General features: G+C 43.2%; 1 protein-coding gene across 3 annotated transcripts in view; it reads right to left on the minus strand.

Moving 5' to 3' along the window:
- Positions 1-16,794, minus strand: part of PLCD1 (phospholipase C delta 1) — an 80,333-nt gene that overhangs the window by 48,437 nt on the left and 15,102 nt on the right. For 2 of the 3 annotated variants that reach the window (XR_014028656.1, XM_081345611.1), the window contains exon 1: positions 8,179-8,407. The exons of the other annotated variant lie outside the window; for it this stretch is intronic. Coding sequence is in view for 1 of the 2 variants with exons in the window: in XM_081345611.1 (XP_081201737.1) it covers positions 8,179-8,278 (100 nt within the window). In the remaining variant the exon portion in view is untranslated. Of the gene's footprint in view, positions 1-8,178; positions 8,408-16,794 lie in introns of those variants that run through there. 3 annotated transcript variants of the gene reach the window in all.

Here is a 16,794-nt window from a genome sequence, read left to right on the forward strand (position 1 = left end):
GCAGATGATGCAATATTCAGGGAAAGGCCATATTGGCAGTTCTTGACTGCCAATTGAGCCCAAAATTTTTGTTGTTAAGTGAATTTTTCCCCCCATTTTACAAACTTTCTTCCCACAGATATGAAGTGAATCACTGCAGTTCTCAAGTTAGTGACACGGTTGTTAAGTGAATCTGGCTTCCCCGTTCACTTTGTCAGATGGCTGCAAAAGTTGACCACATGACCCCAGGACACTGCCAAGCATCTGAATTTTGATCACATGACCATAGGGAATGCTGCAACGGCTGCAAAGTCAGCTTTTCAGTGCTGTTGTAACTTTGAAGGGTCACTAAATGAACTGTTGTAAGTCAAGGACCACCTGTAGCAAACAACTTGTGTGTTTCTCCCGAGGAAAATACATATGCATGTCCATCCACACAAAAAAAAATACCTTGACTAAATGAGTGAGAAACGAGTCAGAACAAAACAATGTATAAGTCATCTAATTTTACCTTGGATGTAATTTAAAACAGTTGACGTTACTGTACATAATTATTTTCCTCATTGGTGACATTAAAAATGTCATTTGCTGGCAGCTCTCTTAGGCATTTATGAGTTGCACTTAAAGCTTTTTAGGGTCACATGCAAGTGTCACCCCCCCCCCAACACACACAAATCTTGGATTCCAATATTGCCATTCCTGGTGATTTAACAGGATAACAGAGTTGGAAGGAATAATGGAGGTCTTCTAGTCCAACCTGTCACAATCCATTTATATCCCATTCATAAATGTATGTCTAAAATATTACACCCCTCCCTGGATTCTGCCATTTTCCCGAGGGGAGAAGAGAGGATGTTTATTCAGCCTGCCTGTAGGCTGTCTTCAAAGACCAGGGAAAACCTTTTGAACTGAGGACAACAAAGGGAGGGAAGGGAGAAGGAGATCTGGTTTGTATCTCCATTTGAATCTGAAAAGGAAGGAGGCAATAGTCATAAAGGCACACTTTTGAAAGGGTTTGACACCTAATTGATGTGGGTCTGACCAAATGGGTTTGAGGGGAGGGGGTTGAACCGGGAACTCTTTATAAAGTATCAAAGTGTAACACAATGCCAGATCCTGTCTTGTATTTCCACAACTGATCATGTCCTAGTAAAAACTCCTTTTGGACAAGACCTGGCTCCAAGAGTTCTTTATTTTCCTAAGATGTGGATTGGGGTGGGTCCTGACACAACCCCCTGCTTAAGCAGCAAATCCTATACCATTCCAGACAAATGTTATCCGATCTCTTCTTGAAAACCTCCAGTGTTAGAACATGCACAACTTCTGGAGGCAGGTTGTTCCACTGATTAATTGTTCTAACTGTCAGGAAATTTCTCCTTAGTTCCTGGTTGCTTCTCTCCTTGATTAGTTTCCATCCGTTGCTTCTTGTCCTGCCTTCGGGCGCTTTGGAGAATAGCGTGACTCCCTCTTCTTTGGGGCAGCCCCTGAGATATTGGAACACTGACTGCTATTGTGTCACCCCTCGGCCTTCTCTTCATTAGACTAGACAAACCCAATTCCAGCAACCACTCTTTGTGTGTTTTAGCCTCCAGTCCCCTGATCATGTTTGTTGCTCTTCTCTGCACTCTTTCTAGTGTCTCCACATCTTTTTTACATCGTGGTGACCAAAACTGTATGCAGTATTCCAATTGTGGCCTTACCAAGACATTGTAAAGTAGTATTAATACTTCATGTGGTCTTGATTCTGTCCCTCTGTTAATGCAGCCTAGCACTGTGTTGGTTTTTTCAGCAGCTTCAGCATACTGCTGGCTCATATTGAAGTGATTGTCCACTAGGACTCCGAGATCCCTCTCACAGTTACTACTATCGAGCAAGGTACCCCCTATACCAGTGATGGAGAACCTTTTAGAGACCGAGTGCCTAAACTGCAACCCAAAACCCACTTATGTATCATCGGGTGCCGGGTGGGCGTGGCCCATTGGGTGGGCATGGCTGCGATGGTAACGGCAGACTGGGTGGGACTAAAAAGTTCAGTCAATTCCAACTTTGCAAGATCTTTTTTTTTTCCCGCGAGGTGAAATTGATTGATTGAGCCTTTTTTTTATTTTGCACATGGCGGTGAAGGCCTAAAGTGAAAAGGTTTTATAAAACGTAGCTGAAGGCCTAGGGCTGGGGCAATGGCGCACATGCCCACAGAGAGGGCTCTGTGTGCCAACCATGGCACACGGGCCATAGGTTCACCACCACGGCCTTATACTATACCTGTGCATTTGGTTTTTCTGGCCTAAATGTAGAACCTTACCACTGCCCTTCCACACTATCTTTGATCATCCTTGAATATAGAAAACTACAGAAAATTAGTCTTTATACAGCAGTCCATCACTTTCCAACAATTCAGAGTTGATGTACTTGCCTGGGAACACTTATGACCTAGATCAGGGGTAGGCAACCTTGGCTCTTTTATGACTCATGGACTTCAACTCCCAGAATTCCTGAGCCATTCTGGGATTTGAAGTCCACGAGTCATAAAAGAGCCAAGGTTGCCTACCCCTGACCTAGATTTAAAGTTCTGATGGTCAGCTGGAAAAGTGGGAGGTAGAGAGATCATTCCCAAAACAATGTGAGTGTAACCGATGTTGTTTATATAAATGGAGAGCAAACTCCAGTCCCTTTTAGACCTGATGATGTTATCTAGCTGGGTCATGAAATGTCTGCAAGCAAACAACCAAGCTGAGAGAGCAACGAAGACCACTCATTTCAATCCTGAGCTACAAATATTCTGCTTCATGGAGTTTTCATTTAGCCATCATAGAATACATAACCCTAAATGCAATTCTTTATATTACTTCAACTAATATTACTATTACTGTGGCCAATGGTTCTGGGAAATAAACAAACTAAGATTGCCAACTAGCCAAGCAATAAAACAAGCAAATTATCTGGGCTTGTTACTCTCTGGGGAATAGATGGAGTTTCAGATCTTCTGGGATTTCTCCTTGCACCAGCAGATCCATCAGTTGAAAATGATGAAACCAATTCTTTGATATCATCCAAAAATCACTCAGTTTTGCATTTCTGTTTTAGCAAGAGTTTGACCCATCGAAAGCTACTAGCTGTCCATGGAGCAAAATGTATTTTGTAATAGCTAGATTTCAGCTGGCTATTAAAGGCCCAGCTACCAAGATCAGCCAAAAAAGCCAATGCAATCCTAGGCTGCATTAATAGAATCAGGATCGTGTGAAGTTTTACTACCATTTTGCAAAGTCTTACTAAGGCCGCACTTGGGAGTACTGCTTCCATTTCTGGTCACCACAATATAAAAAAAGAGGTTGAGAGTCTGGAAAGAGTGCAGAGAAGAGCCAGAAGGATGACTAGGGGGCTGGAGGATAAAGCATATGAAGAACGGTTGCAAAAACTGGGTATGTCTAATCTAGTGGGAAGAAAGAGCTAAGACATGATAGCAGCGTTCCAATATTTGAGGGGCTGCCATAAAGACGAAGGGGTCAACCTATTATCCAAAGCACCTGAAGGCAAGACAAAGGACAAATGGATGGAAACTAATCAAACAGAGAAGCAACTTAGAACTAAGATGAAATTTCCTGGCAGTTAGAAGAATTAACCAATGAAACAGATTATCTCCAGAAGTTGTGGATGCTCCATCACTGGAGGTTTCCAAGAAGAGATTGGACAACCACATCTCTGAAGTGGAATTAGGGTCTCCTGCATGAGCTGGGGGTTGGACTAGAAGACCTCCAAGGTCTCCCAGGTTAGGGACAAGATATTCTGGAGAACATTTATCTTGTCAACATAACCAGCAAGATGTTGATGTTGAATAACTCAGTCAAGACACCTCTTCAAATCATTCCACTGTCTCACCTGACAGGACAGGAAGATGCCTCACAATGACAGGTAGATGTGGGCATCATCAGCACACATGTTCTCTCTAAGCAGCTTACAGATGCAATTTGGAAGGAAAGTTCTACAAGATCTTTGCAGAACTCAAGTAGACCATCACCATGATATTGAGCACCCTGGGCACCAACACAGGAGAAAACCATGACCTGGATGACTGAGAATGTCCTTAGACATTTACCTATGCATTTTGGGATGAACAGGAGTAGAAGTAGGATTTCCAGAAAACATGGCAGGCTACAGGAACCATTTGTGCTTCAGTTTGAGATGCAGACCACACAGTCACATCCCCAACAGCCTGTACCTGTCTTCATGAGTGAAGGGACACTGGTCAGAAAACATCTTGCAGCCAAGAAGGCTCCACACCTATTTGCACTACTCAGTTGACCCTGAGGACACAGGTAAAACTCCAAAATGGTTTCAACAACTCTCTAAAGCAGGGGTGTCAAACTCAATTTCATTGAGGGCCGCATCAGCATTGCGGTTGCCCTCAGGGGGCCGGGTGGGTGTGGCCTACTGGGTGGGCATGGCTAAAGTGCATATGGCCTACTGGGTGGGCGTGGCCAGCTCTACATCGTTCGCATCAAGGGTGCCTATGGGGGCCTGGGCAGGAGTGGGACAGATCTGAGGGTCTCTGGCAGGAGGAGGGTCTCTGGGCCAGGGCCAAGGCAGTGGGGGCCGTTCCCTCACTGTTTCCAGGATGGCTTCGCGGGCCGCATGAAACCACTTCGCGGGCCGGATCTGGCCCCCGGGCCTTGTGTTTGACATGTCTGCTCTAAAGGAATGCAAACGACCAGCTGTCTGCAAGGAGTATAAATCCTTCCATTCCCTACCATCCAGTCAAAGCTGAAGAAGCTTCTTGGATGAGAAGTGAAACATCTTCAAGGAAAAACAAGAAAGTCCAGTTGCCTTCCTTGGGACAAAAACACCTTTGGGACAACCATGACCTGGATGACTGAGAATCTCCATAGACAGCAGAGAATCAAGTGACATCCTGCATGTCATGGCATGATGCTAAATATTTACACTGTTTTTGAGAGCCATAGACATGACCTCAGAGAAACTTCTGAGAAGGTTTTACAGCAAAAACTGGTGGAGAATCATGCTTTGAGACAAGAACAGATATAAGAGGAAGACAGAATGAGTTTTGCAAGTTTCTGTTCAATGGCTCCTCTGATTAAAGTAGAAGTCTTGGGAAATGGATTTCCTAAACTGGGTAATCTCAAAGGCGTGACAACTGTATGATAGATGCATCATGACACAACCAATGCAAATTACAACATTGGTATCATTTATGTGGTGGGATTGTGCAACACAAAACACGACAGTGGTTTCTATTGGATTCTTATGCTGAGAAAATCTCTTTTGCACAGATTCTGTTTCTGGATCTGAGCTGTCAAGGAAGACCACATCTTTGGAGATCATCTCCTTCAGGTGACCCAGAAGTCAATTATTCTTGGAGCATGTCCCCAAACCCAACCAAAATTCTGATTGGAAAAGAAGGACAAGGGGTGACATGATAGCAGTGTTCCAATATTGAAGGGATTGCCATAAACAATGGGGATCAGCCTGTTCTCCAAAGCACCGGAATGCAAGACAAGAAACAATGGATGGAAACTAATTAAGGAGAAAAGCAACCTAGAACTAAGGAGAAATTTTCCTGACAGTGAGAACCATTGATCAGTGGAACGATTTGCCTTCAGAAGTTGCGAATGCTCCAAGACTGGAAGTTTTTAACAAAAAATTGGACAGCTATTTGTCTGAAATGATTTTTCTGCCTGAGCAGAGGATTGGACTAGAACTAGATGACCTCCAAGGTCCCTTCCAACTCTGCAATTCTGTTCTGTTATTCTGTGAAGCACCCATACTAACTCAAGTCTACCTTGTCTAGAAGAGACTTGCCATTTTGCACACAACGTTTGGCCCAGAAAACAGAACATCTGTCAGCAGTAAAGAACTAGGGGATTGGTGGGATCCAGAAAAGCTGTCTTTAAAAAAAAAGCCATCAGGTTGGATGAGGTTGGATCCACCTATGCGATCATGCGCCAAGAACAAGCAATCTCTCAGCACGCCCAGGGCCAACTGCAAATTCCCAGCGTTGCAGAAACATCTGTAGCTAAACGCAATGACCGCAACATGCCTCCTAAGCTCACCCATGATGTATTTATGCAAATTATGTACTTGTGTCACAATGTCTGATGCAAGTGTGCATTCTGCAGCGTCTACATGATGACATCCTCCCCATACGAGTCATCTTCTGGCCCTTAGATGATGCCCTGCATTCGGTACGTGTCTATTGGCAGAGTGGTGCCTAGAGTGGACTTTTTTAAGCAACCAGCAAAAGGCAAACAGCTTCACGTTGCAATGAAGAAAAGCAGATGCAAGAAACTCTAATCGTAAGTTGGAACCTTAGCAACATTAAGACAGGAGTTCCCAGAATTCCCCAGCCAACATGCTAAATCTAGCCAGGGAATTCTGGGTGTTGAAGTCCACCGATCTTAAAGTTGCCAAGATTGTGAAATTTTCTTCCAGAGGATTCTGCTTTGCAGCTACCACAGGCAGATTCCAAGCCGGCATTCATCATATGAATCTTGGTTTATAGCAGCTAGGTAAATCCGGCCAATTATGGCTTATTCCATAAAGCACAATCAAGCAAATCTTAGCTGAACATGTTGTGTGCAAGAATATAGCCCTAAAGTAGGATATGTCAGGAGCCAGGAAAGCATTGTTCTACCCCAAATATATAATGTTTTCCAGGACCACTAAGAAACAACGGCTTCAAGAATTAGTCACATCTTTGTGGCAAACTTTGAAATTATTTTAACTTCCCATCCAATCAACAATGACATCTTGCTTTCCAGATGGCTAGACTACACTTCCCATTATCCCCATCCACTGACTTTTGCACCATAGGTTACAGGGAGCTTTATTTGGGATCCACCAGTTGAAAATGTTTCTTTTGCCCACTTAAGAAAAGAGGCTGTTTTTCCCAGGGCTCCAGTTGAGCAATAGGGTTGTAAAAAGTTCCTTAAATAAATTCAAAAGTTCTCTCCCAAATGAAGCTGATTTTCCTCTCTTAAAAAAAACAACTAACAAAATGTCAGAGCCCCAAGATGTTTTTGTAATTTAACACATAGTTAATATTGTCGGCCGCCCAAAAGTAAGAAGAATCAGACCTGATTTAGTATTTGGATGGGAGACCACTCAGAAATCCCAAGGGCATTAGCTAGACTGTAAGTCAATATAGGGGCACGGTGGCTCAGTGGGTTAGGACGCTGAGCTTGTCGATCAGAAGGTCGGCAGTTTGGCGGGTTGAATCCCGAGTGCTGCGTAACAAAGTGAGCGCCTGTTACTGGTCCCAGCTTCTGCCAACCTAGCAGTTCGAAAGCACGTAAAAACACAAGTAGAAAAATAGGGACCGCTACGGTGGGAAGGTAACAGCGTTCCGTGCGCCTTTGGCATCTAGTCATGCCAGCCACATGACCACGGAGACGTCCTCGGACAAGCGCTGGCTCTTCAGCTTTGAAACGGAGATGAGCACCGGCCCCTAGAGTTGGAAACGACTAGCACGCATGTGCGGGGGAACCTTTACCTTTACTTTTTAAGTCAATATATGTACTTATTCCAGAAAAAGATAACTGCCATCTACACCCATACAACTGCCAAGAAAACTACATATCCGTGAAATCACCAGCTCAGCTGGAAGAAATCTTTACTTTCATACTCTTCCAACATACCGGTAACTTCTTACAAACCAAGATTATGCAGATACTTTTACAGCAAAGGTTGCAAAAATCTGCAGCACAGGAAACCTTTTGCCCTTGTTTCTCTAAACGTTACCACAAATAAGTCCAGAAAACACAGAATCAACCCAGCAAAGCAATCAGATTCACAACAATCTCAACTACCCCCTCCGTTCCCCCCACCCCACCCCACATACACACAAGGAAAGTGAGATTTCCTGTCTCAGGCTATTATTATATCAGAACAATTCTTCGTTCAATGCAGCCATAATCACAACAACTATTTGGGCACTGCATGAAGTCAAACAAACACTGCAGCCCACTCGGAGAGTTCCTCTTGGCTCTTTCTGACCAACAATAACCACAATCACGATTGCCTTCACAGACGATGGGTCCCAAATCCCAATGAACACCTGCACGAAAGAAGGAAAACAATCTTTGCAAGATTAAAATCTGACTTCGAGGTTGTTGACTTAAAAGGTGAACCGGAGAGGTGAAAACCTGCCACCGCCCTGGATCCGCCGCGGCAATTGGCAAACCTTACCCAGCCTTCGCCCGTTCAGAGCAGCTATTTTTCGACTCTCTTCCACGAGCTGAATTTCTTGGGATCTGCTGCGTTTGGGCTGTTTCCTGAAGCATTGCATTGTGCCCCAGGGGGAGACACCTGAGTTCCCGTGTACATTAGGAACTCCCTTAAAAGCTTCCCAAGGGAACTCTGAAGCCAGCAAGTCGTTCTTGTGGGACGAAAAAGCAGCTGGCAACCGAAATGAGAACACCCCTGTGGAGGACTGTGAGAGGAGGAGGACGTGAAAGAGGCTAAAGGCACTGGTTGTGCAATCAAGGCATGGCTGAAGTTCAAAAGCAATTAAAACTGAATTGGCTTCCACGTGACACAACAGAGAAACAGAAGTGGCAGGGTGGATTTCAGGTCACTGCGTTCCTAACTGGGGATTTTCCTAAGGTAGGAAACAGAGCAAAGCCAGGATGGCGACATTGACTGACTGTATTTATTTGTTTCCTTTCCTGTAGGAAAAAAAAAAGAACAGGATTATGGGAAGCTTTCTCTTAACAGTTGTCCCGTAGCAATATTCCTCTGAATTTTCTCATCACAACCTTGTCGGGAAGGTAGAAGTAAGAAAAGTGACAAAACAGAATGGAAAATTAAGGCGGCTATGTAACCAGAAACGTGGAAGGGATTTTTAATGGTAGTTGAGAACAAAAGCCTCAGTATGAGGGTTAATTAAGAGGGCCATTCGGAAATAATTTGATTATCAATGACAGATACTCACAGACACAGAACTTTTATTATCCACATTAGAAAACTAAGGCATTGCATTACTTTTAAACATAAGCGCCATTCAAATTGAGGCACTTGTCATAACGTCTTACAAGGTTTGAAATTCTTTAGTTGTAGTCACTCAGTGCCAAATCTGGGCTATGGTGGGGGCGGTGATCAAAAACATCGAAACGGAACTGTTTCAAAAGTTCTTGGGTGTGTCCAACGGTGTGCTGGCGAGCATTGTCGTGGACCAACACCACACCGGAAGTCAGCAGGCCCTGACACTTGTTCTGGATGGCTCATCTGAGTTTTTGTAACGTTTCACAGTAGACTTCTGAACGGATGGTCAAACAATACTCCATGAACTTCACTAGCCGTACGTCTTGGGCCTCTTCACATTTGGTGGGATTTTCTATGGCACCACTTCAGGTGTGGTGTTGGTCCACAACAATGCTCGCCTGCACTCCACCAGACGCACCCAAGAACTTTTGAAGCAATTCTGTTGGGATGTTTTTGATCACACCTCCCTCCCCCACATAGCCCAGATTTGGCACCGAGCAGCTGCTACTAAGGAATTTCAAACCTTGTAAAATGTTATGACACGTGCCTCAATTTGAATGGCGATTACGTCGAAAAGTAATGCAATGTTGTAGTTTCCTAATGCGTATAATAAAACTTCTGTATCTGCGAGTGTCTGTCATGGATAACCAAATGGAGGTTTATTTCTGAATTATCCTTGTATGATGGTAAATTTTGTGATCAATGGGAATACAGATCTGTAATTCTTGCGATGTTTCTCAACTCTGCCTATTTTTAAGACAAGTGGACGTCAACTCCCAGAATTCCCAAATCAGCAAGATTGGACTTCAACACCCAGAACTCATGGCAGCATTAAAAAAAAAAAGACTTATGACTGTTTTCTACACTGACAACCATTGCATCATCCTCATGGTCATGTTTTCAATATTCAGGCGCTTGGCAACTGGTTCGTATTTATGACAGCTGCAGCATCATGATGCAGCCCTCTGACAAGCAAAGTCAATGGGAGAAGCCAGATTCATTTAACAACCATGTTACTCAGTGATTCATTTAACAACTGTGACAAGAAAGGTCATTAAATGGGGCAAAACTTTCTTAACAAATGTCTCACTTAGCAACAGAAATGTTGGGCTCAATTGTCGCCATAAGTCAAGGGCTACCTCTATAGAGATGGAGTGATTTTATTACCCCTGGAGTCAAGCAAAGAATTTGGGGTGTGTAATGGTTGAAGGTTCTGGATTAAAAGCTGGGAGACATGAGTTAAGTCTTGCCTTGAGCATGAAAACATCCAGGTGAGTTTGGACCAGTTCTTACCACACTGTTCTCAGCAATGGACTAGGAAGTCTAAAAGAATCCCAGGCAGTGGTTTTGGACAAGACTTCCAAAAATGTTGCCAAGATAATAGCACAGAGTTGTCTTGGGTGTACTTGCCAGGAATCAGAATCGATAGGAAAAAACCATTGTACAAACAACAATTAAATTGAATAAATTGAATTAAACAAAATAAATAAATAAATAAACAATTAAGAGATTATCAACAGTGCCATGTTGCAAGCTTGTACATCCGCAACTCATTCCTAAAGCAAAATCTTCTCCAAGTTTCTTTCTATAGATCTCTCTTCCACATTTCTCCTTAGAACATCAATGACTTAACTGGGCAGATCCTGAACCAAACAAGGGTGAACAGCTTATCTTATATTTTTAAATGTGAACCGGGAAGTAGCAGTTGGATTCTTCCAGGTATCAGACAACATCAGAGTGTGCAAGCAAGCCAACGACACAATTTTCTGAGCCAATGAAGCTTCATTCTTTTTGCAAAGCGCCACCCCAGCTTTGCTGCTGACATCATAAACGGTTGGGAATTGATCCAGAAGCAGCTGAATATAGATAGTCTTTGACTTACAGCCCCTTGCCGCAGTTGTTAAATGAATCACTGCAGTTGTCAAGTTAGCAACACAGTTACTAAGTGAATCTGGCTCCCTCATTGATTTTGATCGTTGGAAGGTCACAAAAGGGGATCACGTGACCCCGGAACTCTGCAACCATCATAAATATGAATCAGCTACCAAGTTTCTGAATTTTGATCACGTGACCGTGGTCATCAGTCGTGTGAAAACTGGTCATAAATCACTTTTTTCAGTACCGTTATAACTTTGAATGGTCACTAAATGAAATGTTGTAAGTCAAGGACGACCTGTACCAATCAGGCAGGAATTCAGAGTCACGGACACCCATGGAGGGGGGGAACAATACAGTTAGTTCTCAACTTACAACCAGAATTCAGCCTCACCAGGCCTTACAATAAAGGTAGAGCTAGAATTTATTATGCTTTTTGTCTGGATTACCTCAAAGGACCAATAGACATGTGGGGTCCTTGATGCTCTCTGGACCTAGTTGTTTTTCTGCAGACGTTTCATCGCCAAAGTAGGCAACATCATCAGTCAGGCATTGCTAATTTGGTGATAAACCATCCGCAAGAAAGCAACCAAGCACAGAGAGTACAAAAGACCCCACAGTTCAACCATAAGTTACAAATATTCTCTTCTATCAAGACTCGTACATTCAAATAGAGGTTAGTCCTCAACTTTTGATCAAATTGAGCCCAAAATTTCTGTTGCTAAGTGAGACTTTTGCTAAGTGGATTTTGCTCCATTTGACAACATTTCTTGCCGCAGTTGTTAAGTGAATCACCACGGTGGTTAAGTTAGTGACATGGTTGTTAATTGAATCTGGTTCCCCCCCCATCAAGTTTGCTTGTCAGAAGGTCGAAAAAGGGGATCACGTGACCTTGGGACACTGCGACCGTCATAACTATGAGTCAATTGCCAAGCATCTGAATTTTGATCACGTGATCGTGGGGATGCTGCAATGGTCTTAAGTGTGAAATACGGTCATAAGTCACTTTTTTCAGTGCCGTTGTAACTTTGAATGGTCACTAAATGAACTTTCTAAGTCAAGGAGTACCTGTATTCTTTCCATTCATGCCATTGTACTACTGCTACTACTACTACTACTACTACTACTACTACTACAATAATAATAATAATAATAATAATAATAATAATAATAATAATAATAATAATAATAATAATAATAAAAAAAATAAAAATAAAAATAAAAAGTTGGAAGGGATCTTGGAGGTCATCTAGTCCAACCCCCTGCTCAGGCAGGAAACCCTATACCAGACATGTCAAACACAAGGCCCGGGGGCCAGATCCGGCCCATGAAGTGGTTTCATGCGGCCCGCAAAGCCATCGTGGAAACAGTGAGGGAACGGCCCCCACTGCCTTGGCCCTGGCCCAGAGACCCTCCTTCTGCCAGAGACCCTCAGATCTGTCCCACTCCTGCCCAGGCCCCCATAGGCACCCTTGATGCCAACGATGTAGAGCTGACCACGCCCACCCAGTAGGCCATACGCACTCTAGCCACGCCCACCCAGTAGGCCACACCCACCCTGGCCACACCCACCCAGCCCCCTGAGGGCAACCAGAATGCTGATGAGGCCCTCAATGAAATTGAGTTTGACACCCCTGCCCTATACCATTTCAGACAAATGGCTGTCCAGTCTCTTCTTAAAAACTTCCAGTATTGAAGCATTCACCACCTCTGGAGGCAGGTTGTTCCACTGGTTAATTGTTCTAACTGTCAGGAAGTTTCTTAGTTCTAGGTTGCTTCTCTCCTTGATTGGTTTCCATCCGTTGCTTCTTGTCCTGCTTTCAGGTGCTTTGGGGAATAGCTTGGCTCCCTCTTCTTTGTGGCAGCCCCTGAGATACTGGAACACTGCTATCATGTCACCCCTCACCCTTCTCTTCATTAAACTACACATACCCAATTCCAGCAACCGTTCCTTATATGTTTTAGCCTCCAGTCCCCCAATCATCTTTGTTGCTTTTCTCTGTACTCTTTCTAGAGTCTCAACATCTTTTTTATATCATGGTGACCAAACTGGATGCAGTATTCCAAGTGCAGCCTTACCAAGACATTGTAAAGTGGTATTAATTCTCCACATGATCTTGATTCTATCCCTCTGTTAATGCAGCCTAGCACTATGTTGGCTTTTTTGGCAGCTGCAGCACACGGCTGGCTCATATTGAAGTGATTGTCTACTAGGACTCCAAGATCCCTCTCATAGTTACTACTATCGAGCAAGGTACCACCTATACTATACCTGCACGTTTGGTCTTTCTTGCTTAAATGTAGAACCTTACTTTTTTCACGATTGAATTTCATTTTGTTAGATAGCGCCCAGTGTTCAAGTCTGCCCAGATCCTCCTGTATCTTAAGCCTATCTTCTGAAATGTTGGCAGCTTGGTGTCGTCTTCAAATTTGATGAGTTCCCCATCTATCCCCTCATCCAAATTGTTGATGTTGAAGAGCCCTGGGCCCAGAACAGAGCTGTGGGGCACCCCACTACACACTTCCCTCCGTGTAGATGTGGTTCCATTGAGGACCACATGCTGAGTACGGCCAGTCAGCCAACTACAAATCCATTTGGTGGTGATGCTGTCTAACCCACATTTTTCTATCTTATCAAGTAGTAGGTTGTGATCTACTTTATCAAACGCCTTACTGAAGTCCAAGTAAATTATATCCACAGCATTCCTCTGGTCCACTAATTTTGTCACTTGGTCAAAGAATGTAATAAGATTTGTCTGGCATGATCTGTTTTTGACAAACCCATGTTGGCTTTTAGCAATGACTTTGTTTGCCTATAGTTGTTTGCTGATTTGTTATCTTTTCCAGAATCTTCCCAAGTATTGAGGTCAGGCTGATGGTCTGTAGTTTCCTGGATCTATTTTTTTCCTTTTTGAAGATGGGAACTACATCAGCTCTTTTCCAGTCCTCTGGTAGTTCCCCAGTGCTCCAGGATCTTTGAAAAATATAGTTCAGTGGTTCTGAGATCACGTCTGCCAGTTCCTTGAGAACTTTGGGGTGTAATCCATCTGGTCCTGGTGATTTAAACTCGTCTAGGCTGAACAGGTGCTCACTTACCATTTTCTTGCCTATCTTAACTTGTGTTTCTAATCTGTTTTTATGGCACTGGTTTGGGTAGGTTGGACTGTTTTTTCCCTTTGTGTAAAGACAGATGCAAAAAACGAGTGAAATAGTTCTGCTTTCTCCCTGTTGCTTGTCACCTTCTTGCCACTTTCCCCCACTAATGGGCCAATCATTTCTTTAACCTTTTTCTTGTTTTTTACATGTTGAAAGAAGCTTTTTTTAATTCTTGACTTTGGTCACAAGCCTTAGTTCATTTTGGGCCTTAGCTTTCCTCACTTCATCTTTGCAGGCACGGGCTATATGGTGATATTCTGCCTTAGTTATGTGCCCCTCTTTCCACTTCTTATACCTGTCGTTTTTATCTTTCAATTTATCAGAGAGTTCTTTATGCAGCCATGCTGGTTTCTTTTGAGAGCTGTTATATTTTTTCTTTGTTGGTATTGTGCTAGACTGGGCCTTTATTATCTCACTTTTCAAAATTTCCCAAGCTTCTTGAGTTGTTTTCCCCTTTAGGATTCTCATCCATGGAATCCTTCCCATGGTCTCTCTAAGTTTATTGAAATTAGCTCTTTTAAAGTCGAAGACTCTAGTTTGGCTGTGTTCTATTGCTTGTGCCTCCAGAATGTTGAATTCCAATATTGCATGATCACTCCCCCCCAGGGTTCCTGTGGCTTCGACACCTTCTATCATTTCATCTCTGTTAGTGAGGATTAGATCCAATATGGCTAATCCCCTAGTTCCTTTCTCTACTTTTTGGGAGAGAAAGTTGTCTGCTAGGTTTGTCAGGAATCTGTTTGATCTTCCACTTTATGCAGAGTTTGTCTCCCAGTTGATGTCAGGGTAATTAAAGTCCCCCATTACTATTGTGATGTGTTTCCTACATACCTTAGTTAGCTGACTAGCAAAAAGTTCATCTATTTCCTCTGCTTGGTTGGGCGGCCTATAGTATACACCTATGGCAATGTCATTTTTTCTCCCTTTTATATTGACCCAAATGCATTCAAGACAGTTTTCATCATTGTTTTGCTTTATTTCTGTAGAGCAAGTCCACCTCCTCTTTTGTTTGGTCTGTTTCTTTTAAATAATTTCAATCCCTCTAGCTGTGTGTTCCATTTGTGGATTTCATCCCATGTTTCCGTAATGGCAACAATATCACATCTGTCCTCATTTACCTGAATTTCTAGTTCACCCTGTTTACTGTTCATACTCTGTGCATTGGTGTATAGACATTTGAGTCCTTTATGACTGACCCTGTGTTTACCTTCTACATAACATGCGTGGTGCCTGAGTTCCCCTACTTTCTTACCACCTGTTTGGTTAGTACACTTTGTGTGGCACTCGACATTAAAAGCTTGATTTTGCTTGACAGTCTTGTACACACACACATCTATGTTACATGCACTCATAACCCTATAATTTTTAGATTGCTGGGGGAAGGGATGTTCTGTTTCACTTAACTCACTGTCCTCGTTAATTCAAGTAAGCAATATTTGTCCCTTACGAATGGCACGCCCCAATTCCATATTCCCATTTTTACCATATCATAAAGATTCGAAGATGTTTGTGATGATTGGAGGACCTGTTTATATTTTTAAAAAATAGGTGGGGAGGAGAAATTTGCCATTACATTCTTTCACACACACACCTAAAGAATGATCATATCCAGTGCACCCATTCTGCACCATAGTACCCATCAAATCATAAAGCAGCGGTCTTCAAACTTGGCCCTTTTATGACTTGTGGACTTCAACAACTCCAATGCTGGCTGGGTAATTCTGGGAGTTGTAGCCCATCCATTTTTAACAGAATAACAAGAGTTGAAAAGGACCCAGGAGATCTTCTGATCTAATCCCCTGCTCAAACAGGAAACCCTACACCATTTCAGACAAATGGCTGTCCAGACTCTTCTTAAAAGCCTCTGATAATGGAGCAGCCACAACTTTTGAAGGCAAGCCATTCCACTATTTAATTGTTCTCACTGTGAGGAAGTTTCTCCTTATTTCTAGGTTGTTTCTCTCCTTGTTTAGTTTCCATCCGTTGCTTCTTGTCCCGCCTTCAGGGGCTTTGGAGAATAGCTTGACTCCCTCTTCTTTGGGGCAGCCCCTCAAATACTGGAATACTGCTATAATTGCTATATCTTAAACTTGCTGGAGTTCAGAGGCATTGCTGTAGACTTTAAAACCATTGCAAGTTTCATATTCCAAATTCTGTAGGACCGACCAAACTGACTGTTTGGTGATTGTACTTGAGTTACAGGTAATCCTCACCTTAAAACAACCATTTGTTTAGTGACTGTTCTAAGTTACAACAGCACTGGAAAAAATTTATTTTATTTTATTTTATTTTTTATTTTTATTACATTTATATACCGCCCTTTCCCGAAGGACTCAGGGCGGTTTACAGGGTGATTAAAAAACCAAGATACAAAAGTTAAAAACAAATTTAAAAAAATTATATTTGTCCCTGCATAAATAAAACCCCAGTTAAAATTAAGATTAATTCTCAGCCTGGGCCAGAGAGCTCGAAGAGCCAGGTCTTCAGGTCCCGGCGGAATGAACGGAGGTCGGGGGCAGTCCTAAGCTCCACGGGCAGCTGGTTCCAAAGGGCAGGTGCCCCCACTGAGAAGGCCCTATCCCTGGGTGTCGTCCGCCAGCAATCTCTTACCGGTGGCACCCTGAGAAGACCCTCCCTGTGGAAGCGCACTGGACGAAGGGAACTTGATGCCGGCAGCAGGTGTTCCCTCAGATATCCCGGACCCAAGCCATGTAGGGCTTTATAGGTCATCACCAGCACCTTGAATCTCACCCGGAGGGCAACCGGGAGCCAATGCAGCTCGCGGAGTAG

Source organism: Vipera berus, assembly GCF_964194415.1.
Source record: "Vipera berus genome assembly, chromosome: Z".
NCBI lineage: Eukaryota > Metazoa > Chordata > Lepidosauria > Squamata > Viperidae > Vipera > Vipera berus.